Source organism: Vanellus vanellus (assembly GCF_965231255.1).
Source record: "Vanellus vanellus genome assembly, chromosome: Z".
In the NCBI taxonomy this organism is placed as follows: domain Eukaryota; kingdom Metazoa; phylum Chordata; class Aves; order Charadriiformes; family Charadriidae; genus Vanellus; species Vanellus vanellus.
Window position 1 is genome coordinate 26,756,515 of NC_138908.1, and position 14,207 is coordinate 26,770,721.

At 34.1% G+C, this 14,207-nt stretch overlaps 1 protein-coding gene across 1 annotated transcript in view; it reads left to right on the top strand.

Annotated features, from left to right (window-relative positions):
* The window catches only part of FBXL17 (F-box and leucine rich repeat protein 17), a gene marked incomplete at its 5' end in the record, with an annotated part of 312,610 nt that overhangs the window by 204,617 nt on the left and 93,786 nt on the right, over positions 1-14,207 (top strand). Inside the window, one exon of the mRNA XM_082497169.1 lies at positions 13,284-13,360. Within this exon, the coding sequence (XP_082353295.1) occupies positions 13,284-13,360 (77 nt within the window). The remainder of the gene's footprint in view (positions 1-13,283; positions 13,361-14,207) is intronic.

Below are 14,207 nucleotides of genomic sequence, written 5' to 3' on the forward strand. Positions count from 1 at the left end.
CCTTCAGCTGGTTGTTCCACTTAGCATAGAAGCATTACTTAACATTGGTCCAGGTTAGGTCTCATTGCTGTCCCAAACTCCACCACAGAGCAGGTAAATTTTGTTTGGTAGTTTAGAGGGGATGGAGGTATCTTGAAAATGCTCATACCTTATTTCATCACGATGATAAACCAAATTATATCTAGAGGTGTCTAGGATACGGTGATTAATTCTGCCAGAGTCACAAAAACAAGTCAAACAGGAGAGGGTGATCACATTAAAATCAACGGAGGAGAAAGATCTCTTGGCGCGTGGGCTCTGCTCCCCTTGGTTTTGCTACAAGAGAAATAAGCAGAGCGACTGTCATCATTTTCTCAACAAAACCAGCAGAGATACAGTACAGAAGTTTAGCCACATATGTGAAGAATTTATCCTGATACCAGAACGAAATAATAAGTGAACTCTTTTCTAAATCTGGGATTAAAGCCAAAGTCACTGAAATCAAAAAAGGCATTGGGATTCCACTTATTAATGGAGTGGCCATACTGAAAACTTCATAAATGCAATTGTGTAAAAACTGGATAGAATGTGAATGTGAAGAGTTTGGCTCTGCTTTTTGTGGCACAATTTGGTAGTTGTTTATTTGTTTTAGAAGAAACTGGTACCTTATCTTTGAGTGGTTAAATAATGCTAATTCGTTCCATTCATGGCCCCAAGCAACAGATTTAGCCTGCTGTATCACTACCTGTATGTTTCCTGGTATGTCCAAGATCAACATTACGTAAAAATGCATCTCCATAAGCACATACAATGCTAATTAGTAAAGGAAATATTTTAAGATCTTGTCAACACTTTGAAGTAACAAATAGTGGAGATACTTAAACCTGTCATCAAGCCAGTTTGAAGACCTAATACTGTTTCTCGCCACATCACAGAGAATCTGTACCTGGAGTTACAGATTCAAAACTACCTGCCATGGCAAAGAATTTTCTATTTATGTTTTATGGAGAAATGTGATTTTCCTTCCATGGGGAGGATCATTCTCCAGTCTCCCAGACTCATCCTGTGTACTTGATGCTGAAAGTAACAAGTACCAGACAAAAAATGGAATTGGAGCAACAGGTAGAAACTCACCTTCAGTCCAACGTGAACCATTGCCTGTGCTTTGTGAATTGTGTTGGCTGGCCATTCACCTGCTAATGGAATTCCAATCCTGAACTTCGAAAACAAGTTTTCAGGCCTCCTGTAAGTTTTGGGATCTAAAGACAAAAAGAAACTCTAATTTACCTGTGACTGTCTTAGGTACAGGCAGGTTATAAGAACATAAAGAAGGTTTTTATCCAGATAACAATTTGAATTTATAGTATATTACTAGGCTATGCCTAGCAATGAGTAAGAAGCTCCTTTATGTGTTCTGCCAATAATCCGGGAATTACTTGAGGCTTCTGTGTGAACCTTGAAAACTAGTAATTTAATCAGAACTAAGAGACTGAGAGCATAATATTTTCCAATTATCTTTGTCAGTATAACCTGTGAATATCTTGGTACACGCTGGATGCTACTGAAAACAAGGTGTCCTCTGACACAGTATTTGTTCTTAAAGTACAGATTGTGCTTATGTTATTTTAGAGATTTCTTCTTACAGTTTTTCTAATGAGGTACAGCAAATGCGGTGGCAGCCACAGACATTCTGAACACAACAGATGTCAGGACAACTTTGGCAAACATTATCTGCTTTGAATTAATTTCTTAATAACCTGAAACATTGTGTAGAATGGTGGACGTATTTGCTCCAGCTGACCATCAGCATGCTTCTGCTGTCTGGGTTGCTTAACTGTCTGGAAATAAAAGTGCAAAGTGAGCTTATGTCTTCTTAGTACTATTCCTTCTGTGATTTCTCAAAGTTGCACATATGGAAAATATGTAACATTTTCCTGCCCCCCGCTGTTTCTATCAAGCACGCACACTAGTTACTTTGCTTTTGCCGCATCTTCCCTGGTGAGTGAAGAAATGTGCCTGTGTTGTGTTTATAGAGAAATGACTTCTTAGGTGGAGAGACTGGCAATTCCAACTCTGTTTGACCTGGGTTAAGTGACTGACAAGTTTTAGAGCTAAGACTAATGTGGTAACACTGTCCTTTCCTTGGAAAGCTTCAACCATCAGCAACATTTATTACTTTAATGCAATATATTTAGAATGAAAAGGTATATCTTTAAAGTTTTGAATGAAATAAATGTGGCTTTCTCTAACACTAATTTAAATATATTACTACAGAAAAGTAGGGAAAGACAGATCTGCAGTTAAGTGATTTCATAGAATCTTCATATTTTATTAATAATAGTTTATTAAAAATTCTATGGAATGATAGTTATGTATAATGATTTGTGAATATATCACAGAATTTTTCCCCGAGTTCTCCAGAGAGGCAAAAATACAACCCATGGAAATTTACTTGGCTTTTTGAATATGTAGATTTTAATTGACTACATAATTTCTAATGGTGTAGACAGTTGGATCCTTGTGGGTCCAGTTGGATCGATTTAAGAAATGATTTGAAGTTGCTTCTGATTGTCTTGCAGCAGAACGTAATAATCACTGTCGTAGCTGAGATGCCATTAAGGAATTAAATGACTATTTCTGTTCTGTTTCAGTGCAAAGTTAGCTGAGGCTTGCTGGAAAGACATCTAAACTTAGACAGTTGAGATTTAGGATATTTACATCAATGAACAGAGAAACTCAGCTACAAGATAATACAAACTGTTGGGTGTGATGGTTTGTTAAATGCTTCTGATAGATGAGGAAGAAAAAATCATCAAACTCAAAATTTCAGTCAAGTCCTTCTACTTTTTCTTTTTTTTTTTCTCTTGTTTTGGGTGGCAGTTTATTACATTTTTACAACTAGATAGCTTTTGGGGTTACCAATGAGACAACACTGTCTGCACATGCAAGTGCTCACAGATAACACTAAGCGAAGTCTCTTGTAGAAAAATATGAACAATGCTATGATACACCAAATATAAATCATAGCGTGACCAGCACGCTCAATGAATGCCCTACCAAAATCAGAACGGTCTCAACAAGACTCAGGGGGCCCTAAGACAAGAGGGACTGAAAAAGTTTCTTCACTTAAATCTTACTGTGTAAAGCATCTGTCATCACATTATATAAAGTTAATTTATAATCTTCTTGTGCTTTTGGACTTCTGAATTCTGCAAAGATGTTCAAGGTGCCAAAAATTGTTTATGTTGCTGAATAACTGTCTGGGAAACTGTGCATTTTCTGTGAGATTCAGAGTGGTCACAGGGATCAGCCTTCAGGCTCAGTTAATAAAGCAAATTTTTACAAATGACATACATGCCATATAAAAATGCAAGTCCTTGATTTAGGTATAATAGCTCCTAAGGTTTAGTTTTAGTTTACAGATTTTAACTATGAATTAGCCTACCTGTTGAAACTTCCCTATTTTACCTACAATAGTGATTTAGACTAATTTTCTGATTGATTTTTTGATAATACTTTAAATCAAGAACACAAATAAATGTCTCCTTCATTTCATTGTGTTTGTAGTTGCTCAGTTATGAATTTTCCAGCTACTGAAAACTGTCATGTTTTCTCACTACAGTTTAAAAGGTCACAGAATATCCTAGTATTCTGTCTAGCTAGATTATTTTCCAGTAAGATTACATTAAAAGTTATTCTATTAAGTACTTTCACGAATTGAATAATATTAGGTGAAGTTCATACATTATTAGGTGGTATTAAAATCTGTATTTACAGAATGTAATTGGCAATCTACTCAGATTATGACACAGAAAGAAATACTGCTCTTTCAGTTTCTAATAAATATTTTTGCTCGTATCTTGTCTGAGTTAAAAGGAGGCAATTTTACTTCATACAAAGCACAGACAGTACCATCATTTTTTGTTGCTTTCTCCAAACAGTGTACCAGTAATAGAAATGCTAGCCAGACAACCTTATGGAAAGGAGTTCATAATCATTTCATGAACAGGTTCTGAAATTTGCCTTTAAGCATTTTTTTTTGTAAAAGTCACTGCTATCTCAGTGCATACTCTCTAGGTTCAAGTGAAGTTTCTAAGAACCTTGGCATTGTTACCAAGATTTATGTAATACTTCATGATAAATCAAGACTTTTAATATTTCAGTAGGCAGGGAGGTTTTTTTCTCATCTAAAATACTACAAAATTTCTGGGAATCTGTGATGTATGAAATTTAACAAATTTCATATACAAGCTTTGCTGTGATGCTACCCTTTGGGTGAGACCATAGCCTACTGGCCTTGCCTGAGAACTGTGGAATTCAGTTATTGCTCACATTCTTTAATCTCTCTTCTTTACAGCATTTATCCTAAAATGCATTGATTTTGATTTTTTTATTTCATCAGTTTTACTGACATAAGCAGCATTAAATTAATGTAACGGATCTACCGATTTACTGTAATTCTTAAAGTATGAAGAGAATTGTACCCAAAATCTGTTCCAAATATACACAAATTATCATGCATATTGGATTTTTTTCTTTTCCTCATTGGAGGCTCTTGCCTATTCTGTGCTCTATCATTATTTTATATAAGCAGAAGTTCTCTACAAACTTGAATGTCCTTCAGCAGTAGAGGAGAAAGATCAGATCTGATGATAGGACTGTTTGGCAGAAAGCTTCCTTATGTCCTGTAAGAGACTACTTTTTTTACTGTCTAATGAAAGAGATTACCTCTCCCTATATACTTTTTTCATCTCATATAAATTTAGATCATCATAAGCCTTAACAATACTGCTCCCAAGAATAGGATTGAGAATATTTATCAAACTCCACAGAACCAAGCCATTACCAATACTAACCTCCGTTTAAAACACAATAAAAAACCATGTGATTTATGGATTTATAGAATGTATTTCCATGTCCATGGGAAGGAGAAACTGAGGTAGAGGTTTTGCTGTTTTCTTAAAGTTAGTGGGAGAGACCCTCGATTAAGTCCATTTTCAGTCCACATCACCCATTCACCATGATCTGCGCTGTCATTTCAAGAAATGGTAGTCTTTAAAGGTATACATAGAAGAATGGTTGGTAGAGGTTAGGTTATCTGGATTAGAAAAAAGTAAGTGGTGCAAAGGGGATTGAAAGTGTAAATCTCAACAGATTAGTTTAGCTGCCTAAGTGCAAAGCTCAGTGCAGCGTATGTCAACCTCTGTGGGATGAAATCAAGCAATGAATGTGGTGAAATCTTTCATACATGTGCAGTCCTTGTTGAGATCAAGAAGTACAGAGCTGTTAAAATACTAAGTATTTTATTTTCAAAATATCAGGTGAAGTTTTTTCATTTTTCTATAAGTATTTTGAAGTTTATGCAAGCATTCTAAAAGGACAGTCTAAGGAACAGTTTGGGGAAATTGGAGCATAGCAGTACGGTTCCCATTTCTTATTTTTACCATTAAACTTGGAAGCTTTTTTTGAGGAAAGAAGGCCATTTTGCATTCAATAAAAACAAAATGATTTTGAATAGTCTTACTCTTTATACCTTAATTGGATGGCACAAGACTACTTAAAAAAAAAAAAGAAAAGTCTGTCAAGCTTGAGGCCACTGTAACTCCAGGAAAAATCTTGATGCCTGAAGCATGTAATCTCTAAAAGGCCAGGAAGAAGCAAAGCTACCTGTGCTCAAAGCCCAGTCTTCACATTTCTCTGTAAGAAACGGTGTAAGTGTGCTGTTGTACACCTTCATGTGATTTGTACAAGGAGGAAGAGTTATAGTGATACTTCAGGCTTTCCTCCTCCTGAATGTCTCTTCTCCTTTGCACTCCTCTGAAATTGCAGCACGTGTGGTGGTCTGTCTCTGAACTTCTTCCCATGTGCAGCATCAATTACTAATCATTTCAACTAAAGATTCAGCTGGAACACACATTCAGCATCTGAGTGTCACTACACCCTCTCTGTACGCTGCAGTACTCTTCATGTAAATTAAAATGAGGCAGTGGGACATCAAGTATCTTGTTTGAATTCACAAGGATTTGCTTACGTGCATAGAAATAGAATCTAAAATTTGCCAACTCTCCTGTCTATAGCTACATGCAGTCATCATTTTCTAAATCTATACATTTTTTGCATTTGCAAGTAGATAACGTTATGATAGTTGCCTTTACAGTTGTCTTAGGAAAAGCCATCATGACATTAACCATGTGAAGAAGCAACATCTATGTGAGCAATTCCTTTTCTACACCAGAACCCTAATATAGCAGAGTAGTCCAGCTGTGTCATACCTGTAAAGCAAGTACTTTACCAGTTTTCTAGTGAAAAGACACAACCAAAACAGTTCAGGAAGGAAGCCATTATTTCTTTTTATAATACAAACCATAATGCTTTCTAAGAGATGTACATTTGCTTGCTCATAGTTAACACTTCCTTGGTTTTGCTTATGACAGTAGACAAGTTGCCACAATGGATTTAAGAAACTGTATTTGAAGTGCTGTATCAAATAGGTTTTTTCATCACAAATCTGAATTCCAAAATATTTCAAAGTTCTTAAAACACAAGAGATACCATTTAATTTTCTTACGGACTTCAGCATGATTAGCTGTGGAAAATCAGATCCATGAGGGTTTTAAAATAAAATTATTTTTCACAGTTGTTTATTTCTGTTAAATCCATTATGGTATCTAGTTTCTCCAAGTTGAAAGGAACCAAAGGCTACCTGGAATACTACTACATGTAAATGTTAGATAGTGGAATTAAACAATTTGCTAAATCTCTCCTTTCTTGGCTTAATTGCTTGCTGGATTTATATGCAGTCAGAGTAACAGGAATTATAAAGGCATTTAATTTTAGATAAGTCTACTAGTAAATATTTGAAAATAGATATTTATTGCTGAAAGACAGGGCATAATAGCTTAAGCACAGTGCTGATTAATTTATCTGTGTGGCTCTCTGATTGGAGCTTGCTTGCATCTGACTAGCACAGAGCACAAGCGGACACTGTGGGACTTGTCTGCCCTTACCTCTGTAGTTTGCGAGTTCCAGTGTGAAAAAAAAGCTTACCTATTTTCCTGTGCTGTAAGTGGCAAAACTGTTTGGTAAACCTAATTTTAAATTACATTGATTTTCTAAAGAATACCTCCCTGCTAATCAGAACTTAATGACTGCCCTAAGATAACTGCTGTTAACTTGTATAACTAGTGACACTTTGCATATTGGCTCCAGACAAAAAGTGCTTTTCAAATTCAGTTTGTGCTTTTGATTGAAAGTCTTACCTTGTTTTGCTGGCTTGGTGATTAATATTATTTTTTATAGATGCAGTTCCTGGTGTTCAAATTAAAAACAATTTAAAAATACATATTTTGAATGTGATTGGAATTTTAAAATGGCAGTAAAAACTGTGTACAAGGATAACTGAAAGGCAAGTAAAAATCATACCTCTTATTAGTATTAGAAAACAAATATATTGAAATAAATATGTGGTTCATTATTAAATAAATTATCAATAAAAGAGAATAAAAGGTAATCCTGAAACAAGAATGTGTATTTATCAGCATGTGAAGTTCATCATTTATTGTTATGGGGTTTTACAATGGTTTATAGATCTCTCAGTAAAATGTTAATCCTTTCCCTATTTTAGCATTCAAATTATTCCTTCTGAGTGCAGCAGGCCTCAATTTACATCAATTTCTTAAGACTCTGTATGTGCTTCTGTGGTAACAGGTTTTCTTTTTTTGTGAGAGAGACTTGGTTATTATATTGCATTATTGCCTTCCATAGGAATGTTTAAGTCGTTAAATCCAATGACTGTGAGTATTATTTTATATGCAGCTACTACTTTCTGCCTGAATTGAACCTTTGAACCACTAATTTTTTAGGAGCTCCATATATTTATTTGGGAAAGGTTTCTGTTTTTCCCTTGTGTATTTTAGTGTTCTTGTTCTTTCCGAGCTCTCTTTTGGGTTCCCAGTAGTGGTCTTGGTTATGTTTTGAAGGATAGTAAGACGTTCACTTTACTGCTTAGAGACAAACGTCTGCCAGTCAAATGCATGCCAGTCAAATGCAAAAATGCCATGTAAACAGTCTGATGTTCATTTTGAATCTCACCAAGGGAGTGTGTTAATGGTTTGGGTTTTTTACACTTCTACAGTGAGTGAAACTCAATCCCTCAAATTGTGATCTCTTAACCAGTATATGGCAACTCCAATTAGCTTCACTCGGGCCTGAAGAGTATCTCAGACTGTAACAAGGTCTCCCAGGACCACTTATACCACAAATACTGTAGTCATATTTTCTCATTAGTTCCTTTTGGTTGTCATATATACGATGTTCCAATGTTTTTAGATTTAGACTGGAAACATAAAAGCTGTGTATGTATATGGAAAAGACAATTATTTTCCAGGGGTCTTTTATATCTTTTCTTACAGGTAGAAGCTTGCACAGTTTAATTCATTAACCTTAAGCTTTCATTTAAGTCAAAGAATGTAGGGATCGGTTGGCTAAGAGAAGAAAATTACAGGGGTTTGAATGACTTACTTTCTAATTTGACATTTTTTTATATTATTTTTAAGCTCTTACATTTTGCATTACATCATGCAAAGTCAGAAACCTTGACTTGATGAATTCCCTGCACAGATTTATATGTGGGAGCCATCAAGAAGATGGGCCTCTATTTGAAGTTCTCAGTAGACATATATATGTCTCGATCATGCAGTTTTCTTACTTTTGAAGAAGAGACTTGTTTGCAGAGAAGCTTTATACCAGTAAATCTTTGTACACTGAAGTAATTTTTCTGGTCATGTATAGAGACCAGGTGGGAAGAGCAGTATATACAAATACATCTTAATAGATAAATTTCCATAGTTTCTGTAACCGAGATTGAGAGTTTTTTCCTGATATTAATTGCTGGAATTTTAGCAACTTTGTAGTTATATTATTTTCTTCTTGAGATTTGTTTAGCTTTTCAAGTAAGAAGACATTTTCTGAAATTATAACAGTAAGAGGCAATCTTAGCTTTTTTTTTTAGGTCCCTGAACACAATCAGCTTTGGGATGTTGGAATGTTGATGTGTTAACAACACAGTGCTGAGCAAGCTCTAGTTGTCTTACAAACATCTGTGGTCTTGTAACTCTATTTTGTATTAACAGTAGGTAGGTTTGTTTTTAGTTATATTCTTGGTTTCTGAAGTACTGTTTGATTGGCTTGTTTATGTGAAATCAATTTCTGCTCTTGGCCTTTTTCTTAGTCCTGATTGCACTGTAAATTCTATAGTGTGTGATATTAATTTCTTACTTTCAGAATAAAATGCAATAAAACTGAATTGCACATCAGTCTATCAGAGAATATAATTCATAAAATATTGAGTAGATTTAGGGAAAGCTTGGCATAAGAACTTGTTAGATAATGTTTCCAGGTTTAATGACTAAGCAGTTTTTTCCTAAAGTAAGTATTTCATGTTGTCTGTTTTGATATTTTCATGGTTCTAAATAATACTCATTTACAAAGTAAGAAGTTAAGAGATTTTAGCTTTGACCATCTCTGATCCAGACTTGTATATTATCAAATCTTTGATTATAGTCTCGTTTCTTTGTTCCTTGGCTAATGAACCTTGTCTCATTTTTGGTAATAAGTTATCTTGAGTGTGAAAATTACTTTTCTTCCAGGTAGAATGTTTATATTTTCATACATTTGGGGGAAAAATGTAAAAGAAATATCTGTGTCCCTGTAACTTTCACTACTTTATCAAGACAATGCATGTTTTTTGTTATTAGAAATAGTAGGATAAGCTGATAAAAGCCTGTTCACCGACCTTGTGTTCCTGAAGATTTGAGATTTGAAAAGATCTCTCTGCCTTGGCACACAGCTGTTGCTACCATGTCTAAGAGGCATCGTGTTAGCTCCCTGACAGATAGGGGTTAATCCCCAAGTTTTTGGGGGCTCAATTATCTGTTTTGCTCACTTCTCTCTGCTTTAAATAATAACTTTGCTTCTTTTCTGTACCAGTATTATGCTGATGTGTTTAAAGTTAGACTTCTTTGTTGTCTAATTCAGCAACATCAAAAATATAGATTTCCAAAGATAGATATGGCAATAATTTGATATAATTTTGATGGATTATTACAACAGAATTAACATGACTTGATCCTTTCTTTCTAGAAAAGGTTAATTTCATTTTGTTCTTTTAACCTTTTTCTTTGCTGTCATATTTAAGAAAGATTAAAAGGTAAAAGTAATACACAACTACTCTTATTTTTCCTTATGTTGTAAAGAAATCAGTTGTTACTCACAATTATGTATTGTATGACCCTCTACAGAGCAGAGGCTAATGAGGCCTCTCAGAAGCTAAAGTGTTTCTTCTGTCTCTGCATGTTGATTTACATGGGGATGATCTATAGAAAAGATAATGGAAATTAAAACTAAAATTAGATTGACTTACACAAGTTATAGAAAGCAGACAAAAAAAATTATAAATTCAATATTTCAGCTATATTTAAATCTTTTCTTCTCCAAACTAGATATGTCATTACCTCATTCTTTTAGATGTTAGGTGATTTTAATAAAAAAAAAAAAAAAAAAAAAAAGAGGCATTCAGTGCTCCATTTTTTGCCTTTTTTTTTCTATTTAGTGAAGATAGCTTAAGATCATGAAGGGTTTTTTTCCTCATCAGGAGAAAGTGAACAGTACTTCATTTACGCTCCAAGATGTCACTAAGAACAGGATTGGAGTCACTCAAGGCACTTGAAAAAACTTTAACCCTTAGAGCTGTCACTGTCTGGAAGGATTAAAGATTATAATTATAAAGGCCACACAGGCAAATACTTTTGTCCTTTCCTCCTGGAATCAAGTGACTGACTGCACCTCCAATTTCTTCTCAAACACTGCATGTCTAACACTCTTTATTTGTTATGACAAGCTTGTAAATATATACTGGCAGTCTTTATGGGAAGGGGGACAGAAACTACAACTTCCTTTCTTCACAGTTGAGCTGATTTTGTTTGAAGTCAGAGAATGGCCAACATCCTGAGATTTAAGTATACAAGGATGCCGAAGGATGCACATGCAGATATGTCTATGTGCAGATAATACAAATTTGTCCCTGATTGATTGAAAATTAGTGTAACTGAAGTTGTAAGGAAAATTAGGTAATCTTTTATGTCATATTGACTGTCTTGTGCTATGGTTAGATGCTGATTGCTGTATTGTATTTTTGGTCAAGTAATTGTCTCTCAGTAAATAAAAACTATCACAAATAATTTTAAAACTTGTAGTCATTAGATAAAATTTTCAAAATATTTCTCTAGGCTCAGAATTTTTATCCAAGGTAAGAAGTGTTTCATAATCTCAGTACACTGCTAAATGATATATGCAATAAGAATTAATAAAAGCTTCTTTTAACTGCAAAGTCCATTCACTTTTCAATTATATTTTATTTGCTGAGATGTCTAATGAACATACTGCCTAATAAAATACAGGATAATGATTTTCTATTTATTCCTATTACTAATATTAGCAATAAAATCTCGTTATTATTTCATAATTTCTCGTATTTTTCTGGAATAATAAAAAATCTTTCTCATAGCCTAGTTGACCTTGATAAGCCACTTAACAAAGATGAGTATCTTGTTCAAAATCATGTCTTACAGGAACAGCATATGTAGAGTCTGTTTGCTGTAAATCTTACCTGATTTTTAGGAAAATAACCTGATGAAAATGTATAATTTTGAGGTTAGTTTATATTAAAAAGCATCATCCTGGTGTAATTGTTAAAAGAAAAATAACTGTCGTGCTTGCTAATCTTCTTAGCAGAGAAGTTGTGGGATTAAACAAATATCGAACCTGGAGGTTTGCCCTGGTTTTCTTCCATGTCAGGGGTTACCATGTTAAATATTTCTCTCCTTTCTTTGTGTATTCATAAAGTAAGGCAATCTTTTTCCAATGACAAGCATTACAAAAATTTTCTAAGTATTAGGCTCTCAGAGTTTTCAAGGGTTGAAAATTTATGATAGTGGTAAAAGAACAATGATTAAGGTCCTCTGTCAGAGGCATGCTGTTTTATTAGTAGTAGTGAATTTTCATTCTAGATTTTAGAAGAAGAAAGCAGAGAGGGGACAAATAGATATGAAGGGCTATCATTCAGTTATTGTGTTATTGTAAGCTGTAAGAATTAGGTGGTTGCTTTTAAAATCTAAAATTGGCAGCATGAACAGTTAAATCAGATTTGGAGATAATCTATTGGTGGTGGTAAGTGGAGGAAAAATGTCCCTGAGGGTGTAGGTGTATTTTCCATAAGTTATGATAAATTTAGCAATACCTTTTTTTTTTTCAAAATTGGCAAGTAATTTAATTTTGTATACTGTAGGAGGGTTGATTTAAGAGTCAGAGTAGATGATTCGGTAATTGATCTGAAAATTAAAGAGGAATATATTGGATCAGAAGAAATTCTTGTGATTTATCCTATAAAATACACTTAAAAATGTCTCTATGTAGAGAATAGCACAATGGTCATGTTAGCTGATCTAATGAACAATGGTGCATTTTGCATTAATGGGACTGAAAATATAGTTTATTAACTATATTACTGGGTGATACACTATAAACAATGCAGTTGTAAACATAACATTAATATAGACCTGGTCGCAAGTATATGATAAGCTCCTTTTTTACAAGACAATTTTAGTTTTCACATTAATTTTCTTGCTTACAAGAAATCAAACCAGTAGATTAACAGAAAAAAACTTATGTGTTTCATTGCAAATTCATCATAGTTGTGACAAGGCAAACAAATGAGCTGTCTTCTGCTCTATACAAGCTTCTCTAGCAACATATTGGAACACCAATGGCATGTAGCATTTCATGAACTGGTGAATGCTGACTCCTGCAATAATCACTGAAGAAATACAAACATGAATTTAATGTTACATTTGCTTATCTTTTGTCCTTATTACAGAGCATTTATAGTTCTTCCTTAGAAGAAAACTCTCAAACCTTAAATCTTGTAATAGAAACTTTCCAAAGTTACACAGTAATGAAGAATTGGAAATTCACATTTGTATTATTTTCCAAAGGACTTGTCTGTATATATTTCAAGCAACTCACGTATTCAAAGACTTATGGGAATATTGATATAAAAGCATTCAATGTAAAATAATATTTGTCTCCAGTGTATACATGTAGCCATATGCATTTTCAGTGAATTGAATGGAACAATTCACAAAATGAAGAAATTGAAATACAGTACATTGCACTTGTGGATTGTGCTTTTGCTATTTAAAAATGATCTATTTTCTTTTAACTGTGATTTTGCCGTATGTGTCTTCCAGATGTGTGGAGGTGATTGCCAAAGAAGGCCGGAACCTGAAAGAGCTGTATTTAGTATCCTGTAAGATCACTGACTACGGTATGTAATATACCTATATCTTTGTTTTTGTGAAGATTGAGCTCTATTAGCTTTTCACAGGGACTCTTACAAAAATAAGTCTTGGAAATGTATAGATAAAAAATTTCAGAACCTTTATCCATAAAAATAGGAAATATACAAAAAGTGTTTAACAGCTTAAAAATATCTGTGGTTAGAAGTATGAAAGTCAGTGTACATACGTGCTGCAAAGTGTTCGTTATAGAATTGACAGTTACTGGGCAGACTAGGTAGAGTGCCCTTTGAATTGTCCTGGAGACCAGGAAAGTATTTGAGGCAAAATCCAAAAATACATGTGCATTTCTAGAAGCTGTAAAAGCATAACTAAGCGACTATGAGTGTGGATTGATTGCCTATTGTAGGCCGTGCAATTTGAAGGAACTTGATGATCCCTTAAAAATGCTATTATGACAAAATAGAGAGGAGCACCTTAGGAATTAGTCTTTCTGTCTGATAGACCATATAGAGAGACAGAATTTGTATTTGGAATATGAAAACTTCTTAGCACTTGAGTGCGTTTGCAGAGGCTGCTTTGTTTTATCTGAGTTTGTTTTTTTCAAATAAGATACTAACCTCAAATAAGACACTTATTTCTGCAATAAGGCCAAATTCTCAAATGTCTGTCTCCCACTTACATGCCTGAATTTCGGTAGGATTTACAAACTGTACCTTTGAGACGTGCATCTCAGGTTTTCTGATTATTTTGTTTCTCATTCACTCTATTTTTATTTTAACTTTTTACTCCATAGCTTTTATAAAAAATTACTGTGTCAAAGTGATAAATTACCTTTCCAGTCATCACAGACTCATTCTTTTATTCTCCCCTTGA